Source organism: Phyllobates terribilis, unplaced genomic scaffold (genome assembly GCF_046119375.1).
Source record: "Phyllobates terribilis strain yellow unplaced genomic scaffold, ASM4611937v1 Scaffold_3__8_contigs__length_932513732, whole genome shotgun sequence".
Taxonomy (NCBI): Eukaryota; Metazoa; Chordata; class Amphibia; order Anura; family Dendrobatidae; genus Phyllobates; species Phyllobates terribilis.
Window position 1 is genome coordinate 687,988,917 of NW_027362763.1, and position 12,557 is coordinate 688,001,473.

The 12,557-nt window shown below is 44.9% G+C and overlaps 1 protein-coding gene across 2 annotated transcripts in view; it reads right to left on the bottom strand.

Moving 5' to 3' along the window:
• The window catches only part of LOC141257389 (calpain-8-like), a 290,925-nt gene that overhangs the window by 200,321 nt on the left and 78,047 nt on the right, over positions 1-12,557 (bottom strand). For both annotated transcript variants that reach the window (XM_073671886.1, XM_073671885.1), the window contains 4 exons: positions 11,283-11,416; positions 10,841-11,006; positions 10,521-10,604; positions 10,332-10,417 (listed from right to left, as the gene is read on the bottom strand). In XM_073671886.1, coding sequence (XP_073527987.1) covers positions 10,332-10,417; positions 10,521-10,604; positions 10,841-11,006; positions 11,283-11,416 — 470 coding nt within the window. The remainder of the gene's footprint in view (positions 1-10,331; positions 10,418-10,520; positions 10,605-10,840; positions 11,007-11,282; positions 11,417-12,557) is intronic.

Below are 12,557 nucleotides of genomic sequence, written 5' to 3' on the forward strand. Positions count from 1 at the left end.
TATAATTCCACATGTGTTAATTCATAGTTTTGATGCCTTCAGTGTGAATGTACAATTTTCAAAGTCATGAAAATACAGAAAAATCTTTAAATGAGAAGGTGTGTCAAAACTTTTGGTCTGTACTGTATAAAGCGCAACTGAATAAATGTCTCAGTCACAGTAATAATAATTATAGTACTCTGGGTCAATTGATGGCACTTCCCTGGTGTCTACACCTAATTTGATGTGTTTTGGCAGCTTTTGGTCCCGTTTCTAGGTGTTGTCTATGCATTTTTTTGGTCCGCCCCATTGACTCCTATGGGATTCGTAAATGTTCGATGAACATTCGGCGAATAAATTAGGAGAAAATCAATTTGTTCAGCGAACTTTTCTGAACATTGAAATGTTTGCTCATGCCTAGTCATGATGACATCGGGTCACCATGACAACATCTGGGAACCGCCACAGACAGCACGGGACACCGGCAGAGGAGGTGAGTACAGAAGCTTACTTCCGCAACACTACGATTGACTTCAATCGCAGCCTTACGGGGGTTAATGTGCCAGCAGCGGTGCAGGACAGCTCCTGCCACATAACACAGGGTGTCAGCTGTGACAATCAGCTGACACCTTGCGGAGATTGCCCCGCACTTTTTGAGTGTGGGCGTGATCGTATCACGCGTAATAGTACGTAGCTGGTCCATAAGGCCCAGGCCTCAGCTACGTACTATTACTGACAAGGTCGGAAAGGGGTTAAAAACGTGGTTATCTGTCAGACATATCACCTATAGGACTGTTCCAAAATCAGACATTTCTTCCATTTTCATTTTGTTGCAATGTTTAGGTGAAGCTATTCACACTAGGTCTCTGTGTAAAATAAAATTAGTAAATTACAGGCCTGCTATTTAAAACCGTGGTTCTCTGTCAGACATATCACCTATAAGACTGTTTCAAAATCATACATTTCTTCCATTTTTATTCTGTTGCAGTGTGTCGGTCAAGCTATTCACACTAGATCTCTGTGTAGAATAACATTAGTAAATTACAGGCCTGCTGTTTAAAATCGTGGTTCTCTGTCAGACGTATCACATATAACTGCGCTCCAAAATCAGCCATTTCTCGTGAACGTGGAAAATATTGTTCTCCATTTAAAATGGGCTAGGTGCGTGGCAAGGGATTGGGAAGTGGATGTGATGGTGCTTGCAGAGGCCGAGGCCAAGGACATTGCCGTGGTCAAGATGAAATTATGCCACAACAAACCCCCCACATCTTGTCGCTTGACCTTTCTGTCCCAATTACTAGAGGACCGCAGAACACCACTATTGAACCCAGAGCAATGCCAAAAGGTTGTTGGCTGGATATCAGATAATGCTTCCAGTCACTTTGCCACCACCACCACCACCCTGTCTTCCACACAGTCAAGTCTCAGTAGCCGTGAGTCTGGACCGCATATTCATCATCCTGATCCTGCTTCCTCCCACAATGCCGAGTGACCGGAGACAACTGATCACAAACTTGGACACTCAGAAGAGCTGTTCACTTTTCCATTTGTAGATTCGGGCCTCTCGCCTGGCCAGCTTCAAGCGAGTCAAGAGGAGAACGTGAGTAGTGATGCCCAAAAATTGGAGCAGCTACAGTCACATGAAGGCAACGGTGAGAAAGTGCAATTACTGTCGCAAGAGGTGGATGATGATGATAATGAGACACAATTGCCAGAAAGTCGGGAGGAGGACCAGGGTGCGGAAGTGGAAGACGAGGTGGTGGATGATATAGTAACTAACTCAACCTGGCAGCGGGACATACAGAGCGAGGATAGCAGCACACAGGGGGAGGGAGGCGTAGCACCACAACAGGCAGGAAGAAGCAGTGTAGTGGCCGCAGACACAAGGCGGGAAAGTGTTCCTTGTAACGCCAACACGACGGAAGTTGCCAGTACAACTGTTAGGTCTTCCCGAGTCTGCTTATTTTTTAAAGACTCTGCAGATAACTCCAAAAAGGCCATTTGCACAACCTGCCAGGCCAGCATCAGCAGGGGTAGCAAAACTAGCAACCTGACCACCACTAGTATGATCAGGCAAATGGCAGCAAAGCACTAGAGTAAGTGGGCCTAACCCCAGGGTCCAGCAACAGTGTCTGCGGGTGACACCACTGCGTGTTCCGCTGTTGTGCATGCACGCCAATCCCCTGTCCATTTATCATGCCAAGATGCCTCCTGCCCTGCACCTATCATTGAACACTCTCAACTAGCACCATCAGCAAGCATGTCCATGTCCTGATCCCTACCCCAGTCCTTGGAACGGAAGCGCAAATACGCAGCCAACGCCTCACAGGCCACACTACTAAATTCACACATTTTGCGAATGCTTGCTCTCAAAATGTTGCTTTTTAGGCTCGTGGAGATGGAAGCTTTCTGCAACCTGATGGCGTTGGCCATCCCTTGGTATTCGGTCCCCAGTCGCCACTATTTCTCCCGGTGTGCTGTCCTCGCATTACAGGAGCACGTGTCCACAATATTAGACGCGCCCTCAACAACGAATTTACTTGGAAAGTCCACCTAACCACGGACACGTGGGCAGGAACGGTACATCTCGATGATGGAACATGGGGAAGCTGGGACCCAGTCGGTCCTCCCGACGTCGAGGATTGCGGGACCTGGGTCAATCAGGGTTGCCCCCACATTCTACAGCTCCTGCACCTCCTCCTCCTCCTCTTCAGCATCCATCTCCAAAATGACCACATCAGTCACAAGCTGGAAGCACTGCAGCACTGACTCGGCGAAGCGGCAACATGCTGTGCTGAAGCTAATATGCTTAGGTGACAAACCACACAATGCTGAAGAGCTGTGGACAGCTCTGAAAGAGCAGGCAGATCTGCGGCTGACACCAAAGACCCTACAGCCAGGCATGGTCGTGTGTGACAATGGCCAGAATCTGGTGGCAACTCTGAGGCAAGGCGAGCTCACTCAAGTACCATGCCTGGCCCATGTGCTTAACCTCGTGGTTCAGCGATTTCTTAAAACCTACCCGGATCTGCTGGATCTGCTTGTCAAAGTACACCGCCTGTGTACCCATTTTAGAAAGTCAGCTACAGCTTCCGCCACCCTTGCTGTGCTTAAGCAGCATTTGCAGCTTTCAGCTCACTGACTGATCTGCGATGTCCCCACATGTTTGAACTACACATTGCAGATGTTGGGAAGGATTTGTGAGCAGAAGAGGGCAGCTGTTGACTACCAGCATCAACAAGGCCATCGGTATTCAGGTCAGACTCCACACATAAGACCTCAGGAGTGGACATGGATGTCAGACATATGTACCATCCTCCAAAACTTTGAGGACTCCACCAAGATGGTGGGTGGTGATGACGCCATAATTAGCATCACCATCCCGCTTCTCTGTCTTCTGAAATGCTCTCTGCTCACAATCAAAGAGGATGCATTGCAGGCAGAGCACGGTGAGATGGTGCAAGGAACCATACAGGGTGATTACACACAGCCCAGCCTCATATCATCATAAGAGGAGGAGGAAGAACAGGAGCTAGTTTCCTGCGGTATAGACGGGACTACCTGCATAACTGTCATACCATCTATGACAGTTATATGACTCAGATATAGTGTATTTTTTTGGGGCAGGTCTAACTCTATTCCCATGTACCTCTGTCTTCACACCCAGACATGGGTATAGACTTCCTGATTTTGTTTATTTACTCTTGTCCTTCTCCTTATCCGCATCCTTATCCTCCACCACGATATCACCACCATATGTACCATATCAACATATATATTTCTCTTGCAAGGGGCATTGGAGTTCCTCCAAATTTTTGGCAGACGTTGCTACAGTATGGGAGACCCACTTCCTAATAATGGGAACATTTTTTTCAGGAGGCCCTACGACCTCTACGTCTCCTGCAAGGGGCATTGGAGTGCCTCCAAATTTTTGACAGCCATTGCAGTCACTGCATAGGTAAACATTATGGAAGACCTTTTTAATGGGAATATGTCATTACTGAGGCCCACCTCTTTGTGTCTTTAAATTGTTAGTTAGTGCGGTTTTTCCTAAATTTTGGCAGCCATTGGACTCACTTCATACCCTATCACTGTATATCAGACCCACTCCTTTCTAATGGAAACATGTTGTTACTGTGGCCCAGCTATATGTGTCTTTAAATTGTTAGTGGGGTTTTTTCCTAAACTTTGTCAGCCATTGGACTCACTGCATAAACTATAACTGTATAGCAGACCCTTTCCTTTCTAATGGGAACATGTCATTACTGTGGCCCAGCTCTATGTGTCTTTAAATTGTTAGAGGACTTTTTCCTACATTTTGGCAGCCGTTGGATTCACTTCATACCCTATAACTGTATAGCATACCCTTTCCATTCTAATAGGAACATATCGTTACTGTGGCCCAGCTCTATGTGTCTTTAAATTGTTAATGGGGGTTTTCCTAAATTTTGGCAGGAGTTGGACTCACTTCATACCCTATAACTGTATAGCAGACCCTCTCCTTTCTAATGGAAACATGTTGTTACTGTGGCCCTGCTCTATGTGTCTTGAAATTGTTAGAGGGGTTTTTCCTAAATTTTGGCAGCCGTTGGACTCACTGCATACGCTATAACTGTATAGCCGACCCTCTCCTTTCTAATAGGAACATGTCGTTACTGTGGCCCAACTCTATGTGTCTTTATATTGTTAGTGGGGTTTTTCCTAAATTTTGGCAGCCGTTGGACTCACCTCATACCCTATCACTATATAGCAGACCCTTTCCTTTCTAATGGAACCATGTTGTTACTGTGACCCAGCTCTATGTGTCTTTAATTTGTTAGTGGGGTTTTTTCCTACATTTTGGCAGCCATTGGACTCACTGCATACCCTATAACTGTATAGCAGACCCTTTCCTTTCTAATGGAAACATGTCGTTACTGTGGCCCAGCTCTATGTGTCTTTAAATTGTTAGTGGGGTTTTTCCTACATTTTGGCAGCCGTTGGACTCACATCATACCCTATAACTGTATAGCAGACCCTCTCCTTTCTAATGGGAACATGTCATACTCATTACTGTGGCCTAGCTCTATGTGTCTTTAAATTGTTAGTGGGGTTTTTCCCAAAACATTTTTTTTTACTGAGGCCCTCTTCTATATGTCTTCAAAGGGGTATTGGAATGCATTAAAATTTTTGGCAGCCCTTGCAGTCACAGCATGGGCATTACCACTATAGGAGACCAGCTTTTTAATAATGGGAGCAACAAAGCATAGCCGGCTGATGGCTCTCTAACAATAGCAAGAGCCCACTGCTGGCCCTTAAACAATAGTAAGGGCCACCTTATGACCCTACAAAAATAGGCTTTGTGACTTTCAGAATCCTTCCATCATAAATGAAACAGAATGTGTCTGATTATGTGTCACACACCACATGGCCAGATAAGGTTGTAAAATGTTAAAATAACATTTCCGGGTGAATGCATTTGTCTTAAAAATTAACATAAAACAAAAAAAAAAAGAAAAGAAATTTAAAAGAATAAAAACACAGTAGGATATTTGTTTAGTATAAAAGCCAGACTTGCTATTGTAACCTCAATGTAATCCAATTGTTCAGCTCCTGCACCTCCTCCACCAGTTTGGCCTCCATCTCCGAAATGACCACATCAGTCACAAGCTGAAAGCACTGCAGCACTGCCTTGGCCAAGCAGCAACAGACTGTGCTAAAGATAACATGCTTAATGCTTAGGTGACAATCCGCCCACCGCTACAGAGTTGTTGAAAGCTGTAACACAGCAGCCTGATCTTTGGCTCTCACCGCTGAACATACAGCCAGGCATGGTCATGTGTGACAATGGGTGGAACCTGGTGATGGAGAAATGACAGCAGGAGTAGATACGGTTTCCCTCTACGCCAGTCCTTTCACCGAGCTAAAGAATATGGCTGTGGTGAAATGCAACTTCCACTGAGAAGCAGTTTCAAACTGAAAATCATTGGGCCCACCTGAGGATTTGATTCTGAGGGCTAACCTTTCCAGGAGACCTGCAGTCAATTGCCCTTCGGTTTCTGCTGCAGGGCTTTCAGTGCCCCCACAGCCTCGGACACCGGTGCCCGGTTCTTCTGTGTCCCTCTGGGGTGAACTGCCGCGCAGCTCCACTCCCCAGATCCTCTCTCATCGACGTCCTCACTTCAACTCCTCACACTAAGACTAACTAACCCCGCCCCCAGATCCCAGTTGCTAAGGGGAGGAACTCCCCTTGCTGGTCTGGAGCCAGGAAAGTGTTGCATGCTTAGTAAAACCTGATTAGGGGACCCCTGCTTGCTTCCAGGCATGGCATCACCTCTTGTGAGCGAGGCAATGCCACTGTGACAACCAGACCCCTGGGGTGCCACACTTGCTTTCCAAGGAATGGGGTAGGGACAACTGAACGCTGTGCTGGGACAAGGACGTGGATGGTGATTGTTGCAAGTCTGCAATGACAGGTGCATGGCAGGAGGCATCTTTGCAGGCGCCAAGAATCACTTATGATTGGCACAATTTTAGGCAGTGACCTGGGAGTCAGAGATGCTTCCGGGGGTCTTACCCATGCTGTTCCCATGTCTTTTCAGCCATGTATGCATGTGTCTGATGATGCCACACACCACATGGCCAGATAAAGTTGTAAAATGTTAAAATGACATTTCCCAGTGAATGCATTTGTCTTGGTTGAAAGCAATGCAAAAGTGCAAAAACGCATCAAAAATGTTACGTGTGAACATAGCCCAAGGTGTGGAGGAGCATTTTTGTTTTTGTTTATTTATTTTGCCTTATATGCAAGTCATTAGGCTATGTGCCCACGATGCAGAAATGCTCAGGATTTTTTCCTGAGCGTTTCTGCATCTCCCTGGCAGAAAAAAACGCATGCGGATTGTACATGCATTTCCCTGCCAGGGACATGCGGATGTGAAGCGTTATTCACTGAGATTTCCGCATGCTGATTGACAAGCGCTTTCCAGGCGATTAGCATTACTTGGAAATTGCTTGTGACAACTAGGTCACACTATATACAGTAAGTGCTGTCTGCAGAGAAATCTCAGGCAGGCCAGTATTGTCAATCACCATGAAAGAGGTAGAGACATGCAAAACCTATAGGCAGAACAATGCCCTGAGTCTATCAGCCATACCCAGGGTTCACCAAGCACTGTAATTGCATATTTGATTAAACTTCAGTTTCTACAGAATGGAGGAAGCAATTAGAACACCACAGGCAAGAATTCTATAAGAACTATCTATTCCGTAAAAGGCTATGTGGCTAGTTAATACTGTCAGTTTGGACAGACAGACCCCTTTAAGAAATAACACACAGATTGAATTACATATTTATCATTTATATGTTTGCACATTGGGGCCTAAATGCTATTTAAAGGGAATCTGTCACCATAGTTGACCTATCTAAACTATTAATATGGGCATACAGGTTATAGAATGCTGAAAAGATGTCTCATATCAGATGCCGTGTTGGTGAGAAACCATTTTTTATCATTTTATATAAATTTCCTCTTCCAGGCTCTGGGAGGACGCTGATCTGCATGAGACTCGTCATTCAGAACTTATTTTAAATATAAGGGGGAGTTACCGGTGTGAGACATGTAATGACCGCTCTCTGCTCTCCCGATCTCACTGCAGAGCTGTGTGTGATTATAACTCACACATCTGCAGTTTCCTCTCAGCTTCAGATTTCATCTCACAGGCAGACAGGGCTGCAATGTTGTTACAAGGCAGCAGAGCTAAAAAATGTGTTTGCAAGAAGACAAAGTTAATTTCTTTGTTCTGTGTTAGTTATTTGTCTCACACTGGTATCACTCCCTTTTATTTAAAATGAGCTCTGGGGGCTTAGTTATCTTCCAGGCCACATCCTCCCCTTAGTCTGGTAGAAGTCATTTTTATATAAGAAAAAAGGTGGATTTATCAGGAATAAGACTAAGATAAGATTAAGGAATAATATCGCAGATATCAGAGTATCATTTTATTCAACTTCCTATGACCTGCATGCCCATATAAATGGCTTGGAAGGGGTGATCCTACTAACAGATTCCCTTTAAATAAGTTATGCACTACTTATACACTGATGCCCTAGCCATAGGATAGCGCATCAATGTCCGATTGGCTGAGGTCCCGCACCCAGCACCCATGTCGATCAGTTGTTATCAGTGTCGGTGGCCACCGGCCGAAAGTGCTTCCTTGCTAAGCTTGGCTGTCTAATTGTAGTGGCCACCGTGGGGTACTGCACATCTACCTACCATTTAATTGAATAGGAGTCAAATGTGTAGTACCCAGGCCCGGCCACTACGACTAGATGGCCAAGCCCAGCAAGGAAGTACTTCCGGTCCACGGCCGCTGACACCGGTAACAGCTGATCAGTGGGGGTGCCAGGTGCAGGACTCCATCCGATCAGACATTGATGCTCTCTCCCACGGATAGGACATCCATGTATAAATTGTGGACAACCTCTTTAACTTGCTGACAGTCATGGATTTCTGGTGCCAGTAAAACTGTAAACTAAATAGGACGGACCAACTGGAAGCAAAGGCAATATTAAAATATGGTAAAAATACTGATACAAATAGAATTTATGATATTGTGGTGCCCCTGAGGGTTCAGTCGCCACAGAGGTACTGCACCTGACCCAGAGGTGTGGTATCTCCTTCTCTCAGGTAAGGAGGGAATGCTGCCCGGAACCCCGACACCTGCATCCAACACTACACTGCTCCAGGCCGGCTGGAAGGGCAAGAGGCATGTGCGCAGCTGCTGAGCCCTGTCCCTGGCTGGAGTGGGGGGAACCCAAAAGTAGGGGGAACCAATAGTGGGTGTGGGTGGAGGAAGCAGTTTAGGGGAGCACCATAGAAGTAGGTATAAAAAGGGAAGCCATCTTAGGGTGGCAGGTCAGTAAGAGGAGTGAGTGAGGAGAAGACAGTCAGGGAGCAGAGTCTCATTAGGAGCCCTGCTCCACAACTGAGGGCCTAGTCCTAGAGGCCCAGGAGGGGAGCAGAGGAGTAGGTTCCGTTCCAGTAAAAGTGATCCTAGGGGGTACGGCGAGTGCAGGATGGCACCCGTACGCTCCGAATCTGTCAGAAGACAGAGGGATCATAGGCTGCAGGAAGGGGACCGGCCGCTGGACCAGTCGTGTTACTCCAAGTCTCGGCTGGAAAAACCGGAGGCTCCTGGCTTTCATAGTCCAGTTGCCAAAGCCTCATTCTAATCCCCGTGAGGATCAAGCAGGTCTGGGAACTCCAACAAGACAGGAGGGACTTCAGAGCACCCGAGCGGGACTCAGAGTGGGGAAGCGCAGGGCAGGAAGGAGAAGACCCAGCGTGAAGACGGTCTAGAGAGGAACACAAGAAAGCGGGGCTCCGTAAGGTGCTCCTAAATTGTCTGAGGAAGAGCTGAACCCCCATTCTGGTGAACGCAGCGCGACATGGAAGGCTGTGAGCTGGACAGTGCACCCTGAGGAACTTAACAACTGTGAGTAAAGACTCGGATGACTGCACCGCACTGCCTCCGTCCATTATTTCAGCTGCACAATCTTTCCCCCTGCACTACAACTCCCAGCGCAACCAACACAATCTACGCTGCCCTGGAGCTAGCTCTTCCTGTGGAGAGCCACACCATCCCTGCTGCCATAACACCAGCTCCAGAGGACTGCTCCGCAGCGGCGGCTCCCTTTGGCGAATTCCACAGGTGGCGTCACAAACACTTCCTAAAACTACAAACCCCATATAAATAATATTTCCCCTTTTTGTTGACCGCCCTGGGCCACGGACCGGGCCAGCCACCGTGATATCCCCCACCAGCATCCATAGGCCCGGCTGCCGAGTACCCCTAGGCCCGGGGGCGCGTCAATATCTTTGTTTTTTTTTGCTGTTGGGTACAGCAAGGTCTAAAATATCATATAACTATTATTATTATTATTTTCTGGCACTAGTAAAATTCAAGACCAAAATGTAGGGTACAACCAAGAAAAAAATATTACTGATTGTGGTACTGACGGTGATACTGAGCTCTCTACTGCTCACTATCTGTGATATAAACAATGCTACATTGACTAAACCTCTCTATAGATGGGCTGCCAATATTCATAAGAACTGTTTGGATGGTTTATGGAGGCTTGGAAATCATTGGTGTCAGAATCACGGCTCCCGCAAACTGGAAATATGCTATGCAGATCGAGCACATCACTCCAAGTGGTCAATTTTAGGGCATGGACCCTCAATGACACATGCAATTGATCATTACATCCATTAACAGGAGTGAACGAGTGCACCAGTTTGCTATGTCTATTGCCAGCTGCAATAACAATATTTATATATTGTGAATAATATTTAAAAAAATCTAGACCATACTTATCACTCCAGGCTCCTTGCCATTCATTATAACCCCAAGGATTCCTCATTCTGATGAGCTGTGCCTTGTTATTACCATAAGTGACCTTCAAAGTATACAGCACCATATATTAGTGAACATTCAGATTTTAGATTATCATTAACAGGATCACGAGGATTCAAGACAAGTATGCATTGGAGTTTCCTCACCTCTTTTGCTCTTGTTATAGTGTACATATGACCTTTAGCAATAGATGAACTCATAGTACTTATATCCTGAGTCCCCTTAGGAGGCTGCAGAGAAAAGTTGATGTGATTAAGTAAACTTTCTTTGACGATCATCTACATCTGAACAGTTAAAGGATTGAATGAGATTAGATTTTCTAAAACAACATTACTTTTGTTCACAGGCTGTGTCTGGTATTTCAGTTCATCTCTACTCACATGGGTTGAGCTGTGCAGCAGTACCAGTGAGATATCTCATTGATTTTATTAAACACTGATGCTAATTAAGACTCTCGATAACTTACTGAGTCACAGGCAGCTAAGCATTTGTACTCTAGGGCTCTTTGCATTTTCTGGAAGAAATCATTCGGAACACTGCTTATCGGAAATATTTCAGCAACCCCACCAGTGAAATCCTCCATTGAGTCCAAAATGTAACCCGATCTAAGTCCTTCATATGATCCATTGATTCTGTGCAAAAGAACAATTTTAATTATTTCATTCATCTTTTTAATTGTAAGTGAGAAATAGATTTGCAAAAGAACTCGAGAGGAGGTCATGTGTTTGAGGTTTCTTGGGGCCACCAGGGGAGATGATTCTGAGAGGTCACCATCCATCTATACAGAACAAGTGCACATCCATTTTTAATTGTACATAATTAGAGTTGTGATGACTGCCAGACGAGAGCCTACTGGCATCCCTGGCACCTCTTGTAGTAAATGTAGTATTGATTTTCATTTCACTTACTTAGCATAGGCTTTTTCCAGGAGAGCACTCCAGAACTCATCAGAAGTTTGGGACGTTGCAAAAAATAATTTGTTATTCTTGGTAGGCAGCTTATCATCGATAACCACTTCCACCCACTCTCCGTACTGCCAAAACTGCAAGAAAGCAGAACTTTCCATAAATATGCTGTATATACACAGAATGTGTTATGTTAGTGCTGAAAGTTGGGTTACATGGCGGCCCAAACAATTATCAGATAGGAGTAAATACCCTAAACATACAAATACAACTAAATTCCTTCTAAAGACAAGAAAAGGATTGGGTGCCCATCTGGAAACCAATTAATTATAAGTAATCATAGGTAATGAATAGTCACATCCATGTCCTGATGCAAGAGGGGTTCTAAATGCCCCTCTGCCAAGTAAAAAGACACTAGTATCATAAATGGTATGTTGTGGGTGGCAGCTCTGTTACAAACTTTGCATTGTGCCCCAAGAGCGTTAAGTTTGGTCACATACATTTTTTATCAAAGCCAGAAACAAGAGATTTATAAAATACTGCTATTTTATTAATATTAAATTAAAAATGTTATTCAAAAAGACAGACACCACAAACTAGAATTTTTTTGTTTAGGACAGTATTGGATACATATATAACCATTTAATATCCAAACTTATCCTTAAATCCAAAGTATAAAGTAGAAAACAAAACAATAGTCTCTAGGACCTTCTATATTCTGAAAATAATAACTTGCATACTTAATAGCCACTCTATTAATCAGCCATCCCTTTGGCTGATCCTTCAGTTTAATTTGACCTACTCCCATTCAGTCTGGAGGAATAATATCTCACAATATCAGTGGCTTTTCACTCCCCCAATTCATGTATTATTAATGGATCCTCAAGCAATGGACAAAATAGGATACCATACATAGAAATCAGATACATATCTATTCATGAATGAACTCCATTATACGTGCCTTTTTTTGACACTGGTCTCTCTAATGCTACGTATAATATATTAGTGTGACATGCAGAAGTAGTGCTGTTGCTTTAAAAGCATTCAGCAACTATTAGAAGTAACACAAGCACAGGAGACAGGAAGTGTAGGGCTCCAGAAGCATCCAGGAACTAGAGGGGTTAACACAGTCACAGGAGAAGGGGAGTGTTTAGCAGAGCCCCAGGGGAATTGTAGAAAGTTGTTTACTGTCTGGCTGGAGCCGAAGAGAAAGGTGATGTGTGTGTTCTGTATCTCACAGATGCACCCCTGCAAATTAAAAGAATTCAAGTCAGGAGT